General features: G+C 38.2%; 1 protein-coding gene across 3 annotated transcripts in view; it reads left to right on the top strand.

The window, feature by feature from the left end:
• EVI5 (ecotropic viral integration site 5) overlaps positions 1-20371 on the top strand; it is a 182858-nt gene extending 162487 nt beyond the window's left edge. For 2 of the 3 annotated variants that reach the window (XM_055138201.1, XM_055138200.1), the window contains one exon: positions 16496-20371. In XM_055138201.1, coding sequence (XP_054994176.1) covers positions 16496-16804 — 309 coding nt within the window. In that variant the 3' untranslated portion in view covers positions 16805-20371. Of the gene's footprint in view, positions 1-8788; positions 9484-16495 lie in introns of all 3 variants that reach the window. The other variant, XR_008630186.1, reaches the window with a different exon arrangement.
• Positions 20372-20700: the final 329 nt, after the last annotated feature.

The following is a 20700-nucleotide window of genomic DNA, read 5'->3' as shown; positions in this document are numbered from 1 at the left end:
CAGTACTTAAAGTGATGCATATATCTGGACTGTGAGTTGTAGTACGACTGTGTGCCGCCCGGGGAGGGATTTTCCCTTTCCACCCTGTTTTTCTGCTCGGAAAATGGCGGTGGTGGCATCATCCATGTGGCGAGAGCCACCCCGTAAGACTTCCACCCAGAGATAGGAACTTTGCAATGCTGTGGCTCATAGGCTCATGTGGGATGGGTACCGGCATGCCCTCGGCCCACATAAGATCCGGAGCTGCTGCTCTCAAAACAGACCCTCTGCTCATACAGACTATGATCCAGGAGGTCTTCTAACCCTTTTTGGCACCCAGAGTGGCTTCTTACAGACATGCATCTAGACTGTGAACTGAACTAAAATATCAGGAATCCAAAACCAGAACTCATGGAATCTTCATTCTCAGCAATGAAAAGAAAGTATTAAATTATGCCTTTTCAGCAGGCCTGATTGTTAGGGAAAAGTTCCAAACAATAATAGTGAGTTCTCTATTGAAATATTGAATGTATTCAAAGTATAGAGAATAAAATGGACATCATTAGCTACTGAGGTGGGGGCTGGGTGGGAGGGGGGTATATTGGTGTTCTTGGTGGTGGAACATGTGCACTGGTGAAGGGATGAGGGTTCAATCATTATATGACTGAGACTTAAACCTGAAAGCTTTGTGATTTTTTTCTTTTTCTCACAGTGATTCAATATAATAAAATAAATATAAATAAATAAATAAATAAAAGTGATGCATATAAAGCTGTACTTAACAAACTGCTGAAAATCCAATGGACGGGGCCAGAGCGATAGCACAGCGGGTAGGGTGTTTGCCTTGCACTTGGCCAACCTGGGTTCAATTCCCAGCATTCCATATGGTCCCCCAAGCACGGTCATGAGCACATGAGCCAGGAGTAACCCCTGAGCATCGCTGAGTGTGACAAAAAAAGAAAATCCGATGGAGTCATTCATGCACTTACATTTTAAGAATGAATTTTTTTTCTTTTTGAGTCACACCCAGTAATGCTCAGGAGTTACTCCTGGTTCTGCACTCAGAAATTACTCCTCTCGGTGCTTGGGGGACCATATGGGACGTCGGGGACTGAAAGCAGGTTGGCTGAGTGCTAGGCAAACACCCTACCTGCTGTACTATTACTCCAGTCCAGTATTAATTTTTTAAATGCCTTGAATTATTCTGATGCTGATGAATTATCCCTACTCTTCACCTGACTTTCTCCTTGCACTACAGTACTTCAAAACAATTTTATAAACTGAAGATAGAGAACATAGGTATACATGTAGTTCATTAGGTTCTTGATAGTAATAATGCATTTTTAAATCAATAAAATTAGTTTCAAGTCTTTGTTTGGGGGTTTTCTTGGGGAGAGGACATGGACCAAACCTAATGGTGCTTATGGCTTACTCCTGCCTCTGTGCTCAGCAATCATTCTTGACAATGCTCAGGGAACTGTATATGGTTCCAGAGATCTATCCAGGGCCAGCCGGTTGCAAGACAAGCCCTCTCCAGCCTCGTTGAGTGTCTTTGTTCTCCTTGTTACACAGATGGTTAAGAAATTACCACTTTAGAGAAGTGAACTTCTCTGCCACTGATTAACTGTGACCTTAGGACATGTGCGTGCTTATTCAGTCTGTGAGCATTTGAATATCTTTTAGCTCTCTGGCCTTGCCCTCAGTTTCTGCATCCCAAAGGCAGCTGTACCAAAATGATTATTACTGTTGCTATTATTATTGATTTTGGGTCACCCCCAGTGTTGCTGGAGGTTACTTCTGGATCTTTGCTCAGAGATTGTCCCCAGAGATGCGTGGAGAACCATACAGTGCTGGGGATTAAACCTGGACTTCCCACATACAAAGCACATGCTTGGCCAGTTGAGCCCTCTCTCCCGCCCACTGAATGGCCTCTCTGTCATATCTCTCCCAGGCCTGTGCGAGGTGATGGTAGCAGTCACCGGCCATGTTGTTAAGGAATCGTGGTAGTGAGAGGAGTCTGTGGGCAGGGCTGTAGTAGAACTACACGGTTCCGGGACCTGGAAGCCTGTCAGAGAATCTGGACAGGGGACCACAGGACTCTGTTATTGAAGGGCAGTGGGACAGTGCAGCGTTAGAGGGACATTTGAAGCAGAGACATCCTCGTATGCAGAGGCTTTAAGGACCACTTGCAGAGAAAACGGTCTGTACAAGAAAGAAAGTCAGTGGAGAAGGGGACTGCTGAGCCCAAGAGGGAAAGGAGCTCTCCCTCATCCTTTTTTCCTAGTGTAGTGCTGACAGTAGTGTGGAGATTGATCTGGTAGACATGAGAACTTCCTTAATTAAAAAAATAATGATTATTTAGAAAGAGGAAATTCATCAAATAAGCATTCCTTGATTACACTTGAATTATAATAGAATCCCTTTGAAACTTTCCTCTGAACTATGCTTTCCAGAGTCAATTTGAACCTTTAATGTGATTTAGTCTTTCTTTGCTATTATTCATAAGCTACCCTATACTTCACACTTGTTTTCTTAATCCTATAGATTCTTAAATGTTCTTATATACAAAACATATTTTCATCTATTCTTTTTTTAAATTTGTTTTTATGTTTTGTTTTGTTTGGAGGCCACACCCAGCTATGCTCAGGGCTTACTCCTGACTCCTCACTCACAACTCCTGGCAGATTCAGGGGACCATACAGGGTTCTGGGAACTGAACCCAGGTCAGACATATGCAGGGCAAGCATCTTACCTACTGTACTATGTCTGTGACCCCAATTCCCATGTATTTTTAAACATGAAAGTCCAATTTCATCAGCTGTGCCATGGTTTTGAAATAGCCAACCTTTTGTTTGCTTGTTTGTTTGTTTATTTGCTTTGGGACCATGGCTGTCTGTGCTGAGGGCTTGCTTCTGACTCTGTGCTCAGGAATCCCTCCTGGAGGAGCTCAAGGTACTCTGTGAAGTGCCAGGGATCAAACCCGAGTCTTCCATGTGCAAGACAAGCACCTTGTCTGCTGTACTATGTCTCCAGCCCCAGCCCACCATTTTTAAAGCTATATTTTCTTTTGGATCAAATGACTAGATTTTAAATTCCTTTTTTTTTTTAAGACGCAATATGTATAGTATTGACCGCTTTTCAAGCATGTGATGTTGGAAAATTGTCTCCACAAATTTTCTGAGTGTCAATTAAAGAGAATTAATCAAAGATGTATAGCTGATTCACAGATTTACAAGAACTAAAATTTTTTTCACTTGTGGTTGGCAGTCCCTAGTGCAGTAAATCATGTGCTTTTCATGGACAGTATCTCACAGATGCAGTTGGACGTGAGATAATCAGATTTTCACTCCCCACAAACTGGACAGCTGAAAATGCCATAGCAATAATACGTGTCAAAAAGACTTGGTGCTACTTTGCTGCTGTCTGATTTAAGTTGTTGTGGTCAGTGTGAGGAACCTGTGATGTGATAAGATAGCATTCCTGAGGTCATGTGGTTTGCAAGTGCCCAATCTTAACTAAGCAGCCTGTGAGCACCTCAGAATGAGGAAGAGAAAGATACTAACCTTGTCCTTTGGAAAGCATAGTTTGTACTTAGTGACAAAAGGGTGTAATCCTGTGACTATACATGTGGTTTTTTTTAGAAATGATTTTCCCATTAGAAGTTGATTTTAGTTTCTGAAAAAAGGTGAATACTAGATGCATTGTTCTCCTTTTCTTAGTACTTCAGTCTAAACATCAGCTTTTTAAATTGCAGATATTTTCTGCTTATTTAAAATGAAGCTGTAGTAGCTAGCCACCATTTTTTCTCCTGTTGAAGTAGTAACTAGTTGCTGGTAATTTTTTCATTCAGTTACATTTTCTGCATTTCTAAAAAATAGAAAGTTATTTGTTTTCCACCTGGCAGTAGTGTCTTTGGGAGTGTACCCACCAAATAACTATGTTTTTTATATGTGTGTATCACTGTCATCCCATTGCTCATCCATTTCCTCAAGCTTGCACCAGTAACGTCTCCATTGTGAGACTTGTTGTTACTGTTTTTGGCATATCAAATACGCCACGGGTAGATTTTCAGGCTCTGCCGTGCAGTGCAGGCGAGATACTCTCGGTAGCTTGCTGGGCTCTCCGAGAGGGGCGGAGAAATCGAACCCAAGTCAGCCTCATGCAAGGCAAACACCCTACCCGCTGTGCTACTGCTCCAGCCCTTCCTCATCCTTCTGTGTGTATAACACATGCAAATTTTATATTTATTGAGATATAATGCACATACAGTTCAGTGATTTTAGTATGTTTTGATATATGCTATCAAATTTGATATATATTTGATATATATTTGATAGAGAAAATGATGATAACCAGTAGTCTTTTTGAAACATTTTTATCACTCAAAAATTCCATTTCCATCATTACTTAATACTCATTTCCCCCAGAGAACCCTAGGGCACCTATGTTTTCCATCTCTATAGAGTTTCCAATTTATTTAAATGGAATTATAATTGTGTCTGGCTTCTTTCATAATATTTTCCTTTTCTTTCTTTTTTTTTTTTTTTGCTTTTTGGTTCACACCCTGCGATGCACAGGGTTACTCCTGGTTCTGCACTCAGGAATTAGCCCTGGCGGAGCTCAGGGGACCATTTGGGATGTTGGGAATCAAAACCGGGTCGGTCGCTTGCAAGACAAACACCCTACCTGCTATGCTATTGCTCCAGCCCTCACTCATAGTATTTTCAAGATTTCAACCATGTTGTAGCATTTATCAATACTTCATTATGTCTTACCTTTTTTTAATCCATTCATGTACAATTTTCTTCATGAGCATATGTTTTCATTGGTCTTGAATAACTTCTTAGTACTGGAATTGCTGCATCATAGATGACTATGTTTAACCATTTGACAAATTACCATATCTTTTTAAAAACAGTGACACTATTTTATGTTCTCATCAGCTAGGTATGAAAGATGCTTGATATTCTTTCAACATCCTAGTCAATGAGAATTCCATTTTATTTTGATTGTATTCTCCTGAGAACTAATGATACTGGGAAATTTTATATATGCTTATTGGACATTTGTTTTTTTTTTTTGTTTTTTTTTTTAATCTCACAATCCACTTTATTTTTTTATTTTTTTTTTAATTTATTTATTTTTAATTAGAGAATCACCGTGAGGGTACAGTTACAGATTTATACACTTTTGTGCTTATACTTCCCTCATACAAAGTTTGGAACCCATCCCTTCACCAGTGCCCGTTCTCCACCACCCGTAAACCCAGTGTCCCTCCCACCCTCCCCAATCCCATCTCCCCCCCACCCCACCCTGCCACTGTGGCAAGGCATTCCCTTCTGTTTTCTCTCTCTAATTAGCTGTTGTGGTTTGCAATAAAGGTGTGAGTGGCCGCTGTGCTCAGTCTCTAGCCCTCATTCAGCCCACAACTCCCTTCCCCCACATGGCCTTCGACTACAATGTAGTTGGTGATCGCTTCTCTGGGTTGACCTTTCCCCGGAACGTGAGGCCAGCCTCGAAGCCATGGAGTCAACCTCCTGGTACTTATTTCTACAGTTCTTGGGTGTTAGTCTCCCACTCTGTTATTCTATATACCATAGATGAGTGCAATCTTTCTATGTCTGTCTCTCTCCTTCTGACTCATTTCACTCAGCATGAAACTTTTCATGCCCATCCACTTGACTACAAAATTCTTGACCTCCTTTTTTCTAACAGCTGCATAGTATTCCATTGTATAGATGTACCAAAGTTTCCTCAACCAGTCATCCGTTCTGGGGCATTCGGGTTTTTTCCAGATTCTGGCTATTGTAAACAGTGCTGCGATGAACATACATGTGCAGATGCCATTTCGATTGTACTTTTTTGCCTCTCTGGGATATATTCCCAGCAGTGGTATTGCTGGGTCAAATGGGAATTCAATATCTAATTTTTTGAGAGTCGTCCATATTGTTTTCCAGAAGGGCTGAACCAGTCGGCATTCCCACCAGCAGTGAAGAAGGGTCCCTTTCTCCCCACATCCTCTCCAACAGCGGTTGCTTTTGTTCTTTTGGATGTGTGCTAGTCTCTGTGGTGTGAGGTGGTATCTCAAAGTTGTTTTGATCTGCATCTCTCTGATGATTAGTGATGCAGAGCACTTTTTCATGTGCCTTTTGGCCATTCGTATTTCTTCCTTGGTAAAGTTTCTGTTCATTTCTTCGCCCCATTTTTTGATGGGGTTGGATGTTTTCTTCTTGTAGAGTTCAACCAGTGCTTTATATACCATTGATTTCAACCCCTTATCTGATGGGTATTGTGTAAATATCCTTTCCCATTCTGTGGATAGTCTTTGTATTCTGGTCACTGTATCTCTTGCGGTGCAGAAGCTTTTAAGTTTAATGTAGTCCCATTTGTTGATCTCTGTTTTTACTAGATTGCTTAGTTCCGTGTCACGTTTGAAGATACCTTTATCTTCAATATCGTGGAGGGTTTCGCCGACCTTGTCTTCAATCTTATTGGACATTTGTATTTTACTTAATATGTCTACTCAGATATTTTCTCATCTCATTGAAGTTTTTTGTCTATAATTGAATTGGTAGGGTTTTTTATAGACTTAAAATTTAGCCAAGTGATTGGATGAGCTGACATTGATTTATTACTTAGTTGTAGAGATGAATATTTTCTCTTAACTGAATCAAGATAGGAAAGTAATACTTTGTTTAATCATTTCTTCTCCACTCCACTCTTCTCCCTACTATTTACAAGATTTCATCCATGTTGTAGCATGTATCCATACTTCATTTTACCTTATCCTTTTTTTCCCCCTTCCCTCTTCCTCTCTTCCCTTCCTTTTGTACTAAATTTGGCAGTGCTCAGAGCTTACTTCTGGCTCTGTGTTCAGGAATCACTCCTGGCCGAGCTTAAGAAACTGTATGGGGTACTAGGGATCACCCCTAGGCGACCACATTCAGGCAGTCATCTTCCCCCATGTGCTTTCTCTCTCTCCAGCCCATTTTCATGAGAATGTTTTGCTAAAGGATTGAATTTTCTTCAGTACTTCAGCTCTTCAGTTGAAGCAAATGAAATCAAATGACATATATGTGGTACTTTGAAGTAGCTTTAAAAGTTCAAAATGAAACAAGTGTGAAGTGATTTATTTCCTGTAATTGGTCATAATTTACATAGAAACTCATATATTCCTAACCTCATCACCATTGACATTAGGATACATTCTAAGTAGTATTAATGGTCTCAGTTTTAACAAAATGTGTCAGTTGCCAGGAACAATAAAATGGCAGTTTCATTTGTTTGCCCTAGAAGAGTGGATAAACCAAACAATACTGTATTGGAAAAACTGAAGAATTCTTTATAAGTGACTTTTATTTCTTTCACCTCTTTTCTCTAGTGACATATGTACTATGTGAGTTCTTCAGTTCCAAACTTTCCACCTTTTTTTACTTATCCATGTGAATGTGTCTGTTTATAAAAATTTGAGTATTAACTATTTCATGTTGTACATTTCAAATAAAATCTATTGGATTTTTGTGAGGGAGGATTTTGGTGGTTTTTTTGTTTGTTTAGGAGGGGTTTTGGTGTTTTGTGGGGTTTTTTGTTGTTGTTGTTTTTGGCTTTTGAGTCACACCCAGCAATGCTCAGGGTTATTCCTGACTCTGCCCTCAGGAGTCACTCGTGGCAGTGCTCAGGGGACCATATGGGATACCAGGGATTGAACTTAGGTGGGCTGTGTGCAAGGCAAACGCCCTCCCCACTGGCCTATTCTCTGGTCCAGAATCTATTGTTTTAAAAGGGTTTTATCTCTTGACCCATTTAGCCAAAAGCCAAAAACATTCTCAGAACTATTTTGTATTATTTTTGTGGAACCTTAAATTTTTTAAAAATTAATCTGATTCTTAAGGACTCTCTGAATTTTGGTTCTTGTCTAGGTAATGGAGTGATCAAAAAGTCATGACCTGTAATTGATTGCTTTTATTGGTTTCCTGTTCTGATTCACTGGAAACCTTTTGGTTTGTGTGCTGGTGGCTACTTTTAGTCTTTGTCATACATACAGTTCAGTTTTTGAAGAAGCTGATCATTGAGATAGATTTAGCCTATTGTTACAGCACATGTATATCTGTTCTAAATTTTGAAAACTAAGTACTTAAACTGTTCTTTAAGGAATGCGTATCAAACTCTAAGGAGAAATAAAAGTAAAACCTCTAGGTTGTAGAAATACAAATGTATGTTATTATTGGCCTTCATTTCCATCTCCCCATTTAGAGTATAATCTATAATTATTTAAATTTTTGTATACTGTATGTTTTTAAATAATACATTCTAGCTTTATGTTTTAAAAAGTTTACATAAACCCAAATGTACAAATAGGAGCTCTTATAATCTGATATGACTCAGTCTTGGAAACTTACTGCAACTGTTTTGCTGTTCGCTTGCTATCACATGACTCACTTCAATGGTTTAAACCCTGTCTAGTAGTGATCAAAGTTCATTTGGTTAGGGGTTTTTTTGGTGTGTGGATGATTTTTTTCCACTTTGTTGTGGATTGATTGTCTTTCAAAATACTCAATATAGTCTTTCTTATTCTTTTGAATCTCAGAAAGTGGTAGAATGCGGAGTTGCCTACACAATTCAACCTCTAATCACACACGGGAGGAAAATTTTTTAACTTGAAATAATGTGCATGAAAGTGCTATTAACTGTTAAACTTTATGTCAATAACTGAGTTCATAATTGTATTACCCATACATATTAGGAGATTGCAGGAACTTGAACCTATTGAATCTTTAAAACCAACTGTAAAATTCAATCTTTTTTCAAGGTACCAGTATCCTATAATGTGCTGAAATCAACCATACAAAGAACATGTACCTCTCTCCACGAGGATGGTAACCCAGGCAATCCAATGTTTTTTGAACATAGATTTCTCTCGTTCATTAAGTTATATTTGAAAACTACAAATCTCTTAAACCATGTTTATAAAAGAAACTTCTATGTTAGCTTTTAGTGGTTTAGCTGCTGAAGTAGATGAATGAAATAATTTCCTTTGGAACTACAGAATAATCATTCATGCAGGTACTCCCTACTTAAAATGTCAGTGATAATTTTTATGTGAAATAGTTGTGATCATTTTTAAATATTTTAGGTGTTTGAGTTTTTACTATCATGCTGCTAAAAACTGCTGTTTCCTGTCAAAACCTACCTTCATCAGACAATGAACATGTCAGTTTCCTGTTTTCTTATTAACTACACTGCTTTCTTCTTTATGTTAAATATAATAGCTTGTCATTTTCCTTTTCCAAATACTAAATGCTTTGTTGATCAGCATTACTGAATATGCTAACTATATTAATATTGAGAAATACTAAAATCTAGTCTATTTGTAAAGGTTAAATTTTTTCATTATTATGGCTAAGTAAGAATGCCTTAAGTATTATTTAAATAAATTCCACGTTCTTACTTTTTCTTTTTAACTCTGTCTCTTAACGCATAACATGATGAAGCAGTCCTCTTCAGGTAAGAAGCTGTACATTCTTCCTACATTGGCGTTCCCATCCTCTGGCTATCAGTCTCATTTACCACCGTACTTAAGATAGTATAAAGGCATTTTCAAGAATTCTGCCATCATTTCTGTGGAGTTCATCGGTATATCTTATGTGTATATTCTCGTCAAGCCAGAACGCTAAATTTGAGAGTACAGAAATAATTAAAATGAGAATACTAAACAATTTCCACCATGGCAGGCAAGCAGAAGAGATAGTATGTGTATATAGTAACCAGTCCATATTTTTTCCTGAGTGCTGATTTTAAATATTTTAACTCCATACAGGTCTGACCTTATGGTGCTTAAGCCCAGCAATGGGTAGCTTCTCAGGCCCAGTAATGCTGAGGACACTATAGTCATGCTGTGTGTGCACAAGGGCAGGGCAGGGGTGGGATGTGGTGGCAGGGATTGAATTTAGAGCCTTACACTTGCAGGGCATGTACATGATATCTGCATGATATCCCTGGCCCTATTACCCACTGAAAACCATATTGTTTTTGGACCATACCATCCCAACCAGCCACTATCAGTCCTCATTCGACCACACTGGTTCTTTAAGTGATCTTTGCCCTTTCACTCTAATACATATCTCTAATCACATAATAGCCTGGTCTGCTTATTTATACAGAAATCAAATTATAGCATTTCCCTTGTTGAAAGTCTGTAATTGTTTCTTATCACACTTAATATCCAAATTGTTTCCACAGTTTCTAACTTTTGAGTTGGTCTGTTCACAACCTGTTTCCTAAAGCTTGTTACTCCCCCCTTTTTTTTTTTGCTCTCTATACACCAGCCACTTTGGTTGTTTTCTTGTTTTTGTGTATGAACCCTGTTCATTCTATCTAAGGAGTGTGTGTCCCATTTCATGTGCCTGTAACCTTTAGCACAATGCTTTCCAGATTTATCCATCAGCTCTCCTATACACACCATGGCTGTCACTGCCTTCTCCATGCTGGTTCATGGAGGTGTCTCCTCGCTCCTTCCCAGACGTGAGCTCTCTGAGGCAGGGGCTTTGTGGAGACCTCTGCAGCACTCTCCAGGATTATGTCCCACTAAATGAGCCAACGGACTTAACCAATCTGCTTTGAGACTTTGTTGTATGGTAAAGGGCTAAAACCATGAAGGAAATGAAGAGATTTTACAGAAAAGATGTGGAATCATAATCCTAACTCTCTGGATTCTCTCATCTGGCTCTTGCCAAATTTGAATAATCTTATTCAAAATAAGTTATTAATGTTTTAATTTGAAACATAATAAAAATAAGTGAGGTACCTATTGTGTAGCTTTAAGTGAACTGAATAATAGGTTCATTTTCTCTCATCTCTGATCTTCAGCCTGCCCTTACCCCTTTAGAAAGCTAGTAAAGGACTATTTACACACCATAGGTGTATGTGAAATATTTTGTTCTGTTAAAGGTTCAAATATAGATACTTTTAAGAGTAAAAAAATATATATTTTAACTCCAATATTAAATCATGTAAGTAAGAAAAACTTAACTGTAAATAATGTATTTATCTCTGTATACACATGTGCATATTAAACAATACAATATTAAAGTTTTTGTAAAATTCCTTATAAAATTTTATAAAATTGGGCTAGGAAGATAGCTTAAGTGATAGAGTGCCTCCTTAGCACGAGGGAACCACCGAGTTCTACCCCCGGCACCACATATCCACCTCCCTGCACCAGGAGATGTGACCCTCCTGACCCTAGGCACAGCCATCCGCAGCACCAAGCTGACACACCTACGATGCCATTGCTGGAAGTGATCTTGGGTCCCCCAAGGACCACTGGGTGTGACCCCAGCCTTTTTTTTTTTTAATACATGGGGAGATAGCTCAGTGGTGGAGCTCAAGGCCTGCCTTGACACCACCCTGAGTTTGACCCCAGCCTACCTGGCTCTAGCACCATTGGCCATTGAGTCACCACATCTGCACCATTCTGCACCACCACACTGACCACCAAAATTTTTAAATTTTGAACTAATATTTAATAATCAAAATCTGGGAAATGAAAGAATATTAAAGGATGCAATTTTTGTGTTTTTATTTTGTCAATGGAATATTTAAGGCTTTTATTCGGTGATTGTAATTTTTATTTAAATTGTCAAGCTGCAAATAAATTTGAAAGCACTTGAGAGGTTTTTATTGACGTCCTTATCCTTAGAATGTAACTAAACAAATAATTGACACTAATAATGTAGATGGGCTGGAGCGATAGCACAGTGGTTGGGCTTTCCCCTTTCACGCGGCCGACTGGTGTTCGATTCCTCCGCCCCTCTCGGAGAGCCCGGCAAGCTACTGAGAGTATGGAGCCCACACGGCAGAGCCTGGCAAGCTACCCATGCATATTGGATATGCCAAAAACAGTAACAATAAGTCTCTCAGTGAGAGAGGTTACTGGTGCCTGCTCGAACAAATTAATGAGCAACGGGATGACAGTGAATAATGTAGATGGTGGAAAATATTTGTCTTGAGATTTATATCCTACCTTGTTCTGCTCCAAAATGATTTTGAGATAGTTTTGATGACTTTAACATAAAAATAATCAAAATAGCCGAATGAAATTTGCTGATAATTGACTTTTCTTTTGTTTTAGTTTTTGAGCCACACCCAGTAGTCTCAAGGGTCTCTCCTGGTAGGCTCGGGGACAGTATGTGATGCCTGGGATTAAACCCAGGTCAGCCACTTGCAAGACAAGTCCCCTACTTACTGTTCTATCTCTTCAGCCAGATAATAGTCTTTTTTTTTTTTTTAATAAAAGTCGAGGGACTGGAGCAATAGGAACCTGATAATTGGACAGGTTGACCTCTTTGTCTTAGCCGTTTACATTTAGCAGATTGTCTTACATTTACAACCTCTCCATGCTACTCCCCTTCGCCTCTGCTAGCAGCCTAGTATTAAACTGCTTAGCATTCCCCCCAAAACTTTTTGTGCTCTTTTGCCTCCACATTTTGAGCACATACTATATCTCTCTAATGGAACTTTTCACATGTATGATACTTAAGAAAGGACATTTACTTACTGTCATTCAGAGAGAAATCAGAACCTAAACAAAAACCTGGAGAAAGTGTTCCACTCTTAAGAAAGGTCTGGTCTGTCTCACGCACACATGTGTGTGCACACACTGCTTGTACTACACCATCTTCATTCTTCTGTCTATGGACATGGGTTGTTTCCATACCACAACTATTGTAGATAAAGTTACAATGAACTTGAGATTGCATGTATGTTTTCATTTTTTTTATATGAATGCTGAGTGGAATTGCTGGATCATATGGTAGTTCTGTATTTACTCTTTTGAAGAAACACCATACTGTTTTCCATAGAACCTGCACCAATTTATATTCCCAAGTGTTCACAAGAATTCCTTTTTCCACATCCTTGCCACCATTTATTGGCTCTTATCTTTTTTTCTAATAGCATGAGGTGATACCTCATGATTTGGCTTATATTTCTTTGTGATTATTGATACTAAGCATTGTTTTGTATGTTTGTTTGCCATTTGTACACTTTACTAGAAAAGTGTTTTACTCAGATCCACTCCCCGTGTTTTAATTTGTGTTTGATTTTTATTTTGTGTTTATTTTTTACTTTCATTATTTTAGTTCTTAAAATATAGTGGGAGATTATGTGTGTGGTTCCAGGGATTGGTTCCAAGGCTTCCTAAACGCAGGAATAAAATTTGAACTCAATAGTTTGTTTAATAGGAGAAGGTGCAAGGCTCTGCTTTCTATGTGCACACACACTCAGACATTCTCTCTCTCTCTTTCTCTCCCTCTCTCAGATACAGTGTGAGACATCACTGTGTCTGAGATTGAATGGTGTTCCTCTGTGATGAAACACTTACTCAGTGAGACCTAGACTTAAAAGTAGGTGGAGAAGGTATCCTTAAACCTCCGAAGAATAGATTATGTTCAAAAAATTGTTTATAAGCCTTGTGGTTCTCTCCATTTTGATTTGCTTTTTCCCTTTAGTTGGTTTTTCTCTAGTCTGTGTTTAGTTCATTTTCCCTATCCCACATTTAGACCATTGCTTGTTTGTTTGTTTCTGGGCCACACCCAGAGGTACTCGGGGGTTACTTTTGGTTCTGCACCCTGGAATCACTCTGGAGATGCACTGGAGACCATATGGAATGTGGGGGATCAAACCCAGGTCTGCTGCGTGCAAGGCAAGCATCTTCCCTGCTGTACTATCTCTCCAGCCCCGAGACCATTGCATTGAAGAAAGTATGACAGTGGCAGTGTAATAGTATCAGTGAGAAGTTAACAAGAAATCTTTAAGTTTATTTACCCATTGAAGGTTTTCTTAACATGATATAACATAAAAACTACTCCTATATGTAGTCCAATTACTGCAGAATCTTGAAATGTCATCTATGAATCGTTCTCTTCAGAATCATAGAGCATACTTATTTAAGATGCAAATATCTGAGGGCCAGAGAAATCGCACAGGAGTTTCAGTGTGTGTCTTTCATCTTTCAAACCCTATTTCAGTCCCTAGCACCACTTGGTCCCCTGAGCCAGGTGAAGCACCACTTTTCTCCCTTCTTTCTGTTTTTCTCCACCAAAACATTACCCCATGCTTCTGCTGTTCTTGATTCAGTACTCATCAAATAAAGAGGCGTTCCTTGTATCGCCTTTAACATTAATCTGTAGTTTGTTGTGTTTGAGACTACTTGTTAGTCTAAGATGAGCCTGCGATGTTTTCAGTAAAGTAGGTTTTGTTCGAGCAAAGGAAGATTTCAGCGCCCCAAACAACTGGGAAGTGGTGGTTCTCCTGCCATCCTGCTCCTTTCTAACAGCCAGGAAAAAGGAAAACACGTCCAGTCCCTAGTGTTTCTTAAGAACGCCTGGTAGAAAAAGACAAAGAGATTAACTGACTTAATTGAACACTCAGTTATATATTGTGTGTTGCAATAAGGTGATAGGATATTACATCAGAGGGAGGCCGTTGGAGTCCTGCCATGGGGATACCACTGCGGGTAGGTCTTTGTGGACCTCGGTCCCCTTTCCCTAAGGATCCCAAACTCTGAGTTTAGATCCCTTCTGCTCTGCCAAGGACAGAGGTGTTATTTGAATTGCACTGTACCTCATTGTAGTTTGGTTCCTTTGGTCCAGGGCACGGGGATTTCTTTGTGAATGAAGTTTGCAGACATCACTGCGAAGAGTCCCTACGTTCTTTCTTTTCCCTTTGTCACATACCGAACAGGGGAGTATTGAGGTTTCTTCAGTTCTTCCTGGAAACCCCTAGGAAGACCAAGAGGTGTCAGGACAAGGCCTGACTCTCCCCCCACAGTACCGTTAATTTTGAAAGTGCGTGTAATATTTCCTGAATATTTCACATTGCCTTGAGTAAGGGACCAGGAATTAGTCCCTGAAAAACAAAATTGAAGGTTGCTGGTAATAAGGGTCAGAAGCATGGGGTATATTTCAGAAAAAGTCTTGATCACCTAGGGAAATTTGGCTAGTTAATTGTTTATTATAAAGTGGACTTTTCTTTTTGACACATCTGCTTTGTTGTAGGAGAAAATTCATAATGTATGGGAGAACTTAAGTCATAACATCAATACTAAATTTTATATTAAAAAACAGCTCTTTAGGATGCATAAAATAAATGTTATATTTAAAAACACCAGCTCTTCATTATCTAGAGTGGAAGTGATTATTTATATGGTAGTGGTTATGAGGAAACTCAGGTAGAAAGTGGAAGATTAATGGCCAGGGGTTTGGTTTAAATGGTAGAGCTCGTATCTTCATGTGCATAGCTGTGTGTTTACTGGTACCCCCTCTAGCAAATGATGGAATCATATTTACTTCTAATAAAACTAATTTTGCAATATGTAACTTAGATTTTTTTTTAATTTTTAAAGCAAAGAGGTTTTTAATATGGAACTCTAAAATTCATCAGACTTACTCATCCAGTCACCGGTGGTATTAGCAGGCTCCTCCTTAGCCTTCCCATAGGATGTTCTGGCCCTCTGAAGCTCCAAGGACTGAGAAATGACACCTTCATCCCAAAGATGGAGAGAGCAGTAAGGAATAGAGTCATAAATTTCATTTCTCTCCTTTTCTCCCTGGTGAGAAAAGTCACTTCCTCTGGGAAAGAGTAGAAAAGGAAGGCAAAAATGTACACAACTGGGGCTGGAGCAATAGCACAGCGGGTAGGGCGTTTGCCTTGCACTCGGCCGACCCGGGTTCGATCCCCGACATCCCATATGGTCCCCCAAGCACTGCCAGGAGTAATTCCTGAGTGCAGAGCCAGGAGTAACCCCTGAGCATCGCTGGGTGTGACCCAAAGAGAAAAAAAAATGTACACAACTGCATTCCAGACACACAAAGGAAACACTGGTAGTGGGGAAAAGAAATTCTGCCCTAAGTGACAATGGTGTGGACTTTAGGCTGTGAATAGTAGAATGGGGATTGTTAACAAATTTCATTGATTTATAAATTATTTTCATTATTGACAGAGTTATGGAGGCATGCTCTTAAGATACTTCGAGTATGGTTTTAAAATCCATTTTAATAGGAGATATATGCTGTAAAACTTATGGATGAAGTGATAGAGGTGATAGAGTGGCTAGGATCTGTTTCAGAATGATCCAGAAAAGGGAGAGGTACAACATGATAAGGTTTTCCATGGTGTGCTGTTGAAGACAGATGATGATAAGTTTGTAACTGTTATATTATTTCTATCATAGTGAAGGTTCAGCTTGAATCCAAACCTTTCATTCAGCCAAATGTGAGCAGGTTAGTCTGAGTCTACGTTTCCTAATCTGCAAAATGAGGATTAGCAAAGCCATCCACTCAGTATCATTTGTTGATTTAATTAAGTACATAGCACATAGGAGGCCTTTAATTGGTAGACTGTTATATCTGTAAATGAAAAAAGATCAAAGCATCTCTTCCTTAAGCAAAAACATTTGCTCTCTATGGATTATAATCTCCCCAGTTGAGTGTACTAACTCAGATTTTGTTTTTAACAGCTCAGATGTCTGAAAGGCCAGAGGGGCTTCTCAGGCCAACCCTCTTTTGATGGAATCCACATCGTCAACCATTTAATAGATGATGAATCATTGCATTCCTCTGATGAAGATTTTATAGATAATTCCTTGCCAGAAAGTGGTGCTGGTTTTCCTTTGCACAGAAAACCTGCCCCTGTGTCTTTGGACCCTGTTGTGGCTGATGACAGTGAAAGTGAACCAGAAGACAGTGTGCTGGAGACCAGAGAGAGGGACCCCGTGGTTCAGAAGGAGTGGCCTTCGAGACGAGAGTCTTACTCAACCACTGTCTGACATCACTGTGACCTAGACTGTGGATTTGGATTTGTTCAAGGGATCAACTATCGTGTGATTAAGGGTTTTTGGAAGACATCTGTTTCATATGTAAATATATATATATATGAACATATATATATTTTACTATTTTATCTGCCTTTTTATCTTTGCCAAATCTTCACCACTGACTTAACCATTGCCATAAAGTAGGCAAGAGTATGGTTAACGGGGGAGGGGGAATAAGGATCTAACAGTATTACTGAATATTAGTGTGTCTTGTTTAGAAAATACAATTAGATCTATATGTGGGAACCATTTTGAAGTTCAGAACTATGGAAAATTGAATTTTCTTCAGACAAACTGCTCTTGTGCAATATTTTATGTCCAGTGAACAAATTGTACATTTTATGTTCATCAATTTGTTTTCAGGGCAGCTGTCAGCAGACATTTATTCAAGACATAAGCCTTGCATAAACCTTGTGTTTTGTGTTTGGGGGATTTTTTTTTTTCATTAAAATGACTGTTCATTAATGGGCCACTGAGAGTTCCCAAACACAAAGCTTTTTATTTTTTTCATATAATTTTATAAACAATGATTGTGTGTCTTGAGAGTTTTTAAGTTTCACTATAATTTCTAACTTTTATGTGCATATGATACTTCATGTATTACCTACCAATCAGAGTTGTAGGTTAACTGCAAATACAGTTTTTTGTACATATTTATAATCCTGCCATTACCCCACACTGAACATCATTTTATACAAAGAAATATACCAGTTGCAAAATAACTGCCTTCATCCTAAAAAAGATTTTTGTAAATAATAGATTAAAATAAAATTAAAAATAAAACCAAACACTAATATTTTAATAGCATTAGTATTTTGCTTAGCATTCAGCACTAGCAGATTTATAACATAATTGATGCTTGTTCAAAAACACTATTGAGAAATATTTTATTTCATGACTGTCACTAAATACATTTTTCATGATTAAAGAATAGCACATACTGCATAGTGCTAATATTCTATTTAATGTAATTAAAACATTGGACTGAAGTTTATGATCCACAGTCATATTTCAAGTATCCCACAAACATTATCTTTCATATTATCTAGTATAAAGCCATAAGAAAACTTTACTACTCCCCCTTTTTTTTTTAAAATCATCTGGACTTTTCCCTGAGAAAACAAAATGCCTGTCATTGATAAATTGCAAGAACCACCCAGATTAAATTCACACTATGGAAAGACAAAAAGAATGTGCTAACTCAATGCCTTTTACTCTCATTTTTATCAACAGCCTATGGAAAAAATAGCCTTGAAAATATACGAAGAAGGTATATAGGGATATACAATTTTACACAATATATTTCATGTAAAAAAATTTTTTTTATGATAGAATGGAGTAGGTGAGCTAAAATTAGTTTTCTAGAACCAGGAGTTAAGCCTTACTGGGAAATACAGTGCTTGTTGAATTACTGGTCCTAGAATTTACTAGAACCATTAGGCTCTATGTGGTTGTTTTCTTGAGAAATAAGATTAAAAACCTGCCTGCTATGTCTGTAGTACCAGACTGAATTCACGTGGTTAAGTTGTCCATTTGTGGTCAAAGCTGAAAAATGCCAGAGACGAGATTTACTTATATTTTTGTCAGTGCAAGGAATTTAACCCAGGGCCTCAAGCTTGCAAGGAGTGCTTTTCTACTGAACCATATCTCTGGCCAAGATTTAAATCCAGACCTAACCCCAAAGCATTTGAAATGGTTCAGCTAGTAAATTTCTCAGTTCCCCACTTTTTTGAATTAAATGAATTTGATTTAAATGTTTTTAATGCACTTGTAGATATGTAGAGCTATAAAACTATGCATACAAACAATACTCTTAAACTCGTGTGTAGTTCGTGAGTGTAAAACACTGCTCCTAATATTGTCTGACAAGTCTTTCATGCTGTCAATCTAGTACCTATCGATGCTCAGGTGACAAGAATAGTTGGAGGAAGAAAAACAAATCATTGGTGTTATATGAAAATCATATGAGATTCAGATTAAAGTGTCAAAGTTTTATGCTCCACTTAGATTGTAGATGGCTGCTTTTGTGGGACAATGGCAGAGTTGAGTAGTTGCAGCTGAGAGGATCTGGCTCCCCTTAACATATGTCCATTCTAGCACTTTAGAGAGAGGCAAAGATTCCTTCCTGACCTTTGGTTTAGATACTTCAAAATATAGCTTTATTTATTCAGTTTGTCTTAGAATATCTAACAGTCTACTGTTACTGTTGAGCTAGTGGTTTGGAAGTCTAAAATTTCGTTGGGGCCAGAAAGGTAGTATATAGCAGGTAAAGCCCTTGCCTTGATGCACATGACCTGCGTTCAATCCCAGGCACCACAGATGTTCCCTCCAGCCCTACTGGGAGAGATTTCTGAACACAGACCAAGGAGTAAGCCCTGAGTAACACTGATATGGCTCCCAAAAGTAGCTGCTTTATATCATAAAATCATTGATGCCATAGACAAACTTGGAAGGTTATCTTTATCTTTGGAAATGGGGAAAGAACTCAAAATATTTTTTAAAACAGTGGTTTCCAACCACTTTTCGCAGGCTTAAGGTTGAGAAATTCTGATATCAACCACTATGGTTAACTGTTGGTCAGTGTTTGGGCAGTGCCAGTTCTCAGGTGTGTAAAAGTTGGATCCCGTGGTTTTAAGCATACATCATTGATGTGTAGCATATGCTCTACTGTGTCAGTGTTACTTACCATTGACATTAGAACAGAAACAGCTTTCTTGAATTATGTTTGAATTTTAAACTGAAAGACATTCTTAAAGAGTTCCTTAAGTGCTGTACATGGAGTTAGGTGTAAGAAGTGGTAAAAATTTGTTGACATTTCAACTATTGAGACTTAAAATAATATTCACATTCAAGATCTTTAATTACTCTTAGGATTTATAATCTTCCTGGAAAATGAAGTCAAGATATAACTATATAGTCTTTATTCTTTTATTAACATTAGGCCCTCAGTTCTGATGATGAATTGAGACATCAAGTCCAACCGACTGGCCAGCAATTTTGGAAGAACTTTTTCTTAGTGGTTGAACATGATGCAGCTGGTTATTCTCCAGTTAGTGCCTTTGACTGAAAACAAGGTCTAGACCTTTTTTAACTTTTTATTTTTAACATCATAAGAAATTATTTGGTTCATTCTTTACTCTTTTACATCTTTTACATAATGTACTATTAATTTTTAACTTTAAAGGAAATTAAGAGAATTGTGTTTTGATAAGGCCTTTCCAAGGTCAGTTTGCTGTTGTGTAGTACCATACCTTACTTTTCTACATTTTAATTTAATTCATTCCATCAAAATTAAAACTTCTGGTAAAAGTGGAATGGATTCTCTATAATCCAAGATTTTACATCACATCACATCACATTACTCAAAGAGATGGTAAAGTAATACATTAGAGTAACTGTAAAGAAGCAAAATTATAATGTATTATATTTACTCTTGGAATTTCTTTTTATAACATTGTATAATAATCCGAGATGTTTACTTGTGCCTTTGCTTTAAACAATTAAAGTTTTTCCATTTTACAAGAATATGTTTCATTTTTTTAACCCGTTCCTTTCTCTTTCTTTGTTATGACTGGGGGTCATGTTGTGGTGGTTGTGCAACACTAAATATATTTAATGCCTCTCAGCTGTGCTCTTAAAAGTGGTTTGAATATGGGCAAGAGGGAGGTAAGGCACTTGCCTTATGTGCAACAGACCTGGGTTTGGTCTTCTGAGCACAGTGCTAGGAGTAATCTCTGAGCTCAACCAGGTATGGTCCCAAGACAAGCAAACAAAAAAAGTGGTTTAAATGATTTTTTTTTTAAATCAATGTAGTTCCGTTTGCTTATTGTTGTTTTTGTTTTCTTTTG

The sequence above is a fragment of the Sorex araneus genome, chromosome 5, assembly GCF_027595985.1.
Source record: "Sorex araneus isolate mSorAra2 chromosome 5, mSorAra2.pri, whole genome shotgun sequence".
Taxonomy (NCBI): domain Eukaryota; kingdom Metazoa; phylum Chordata; class Mammalia; order Eulipotyphla; family Soricidae; genus Sorex; species Sorex araneus.
This window is presented reverse-complemented; position numbering and strand designations above follow the sequence as displayed.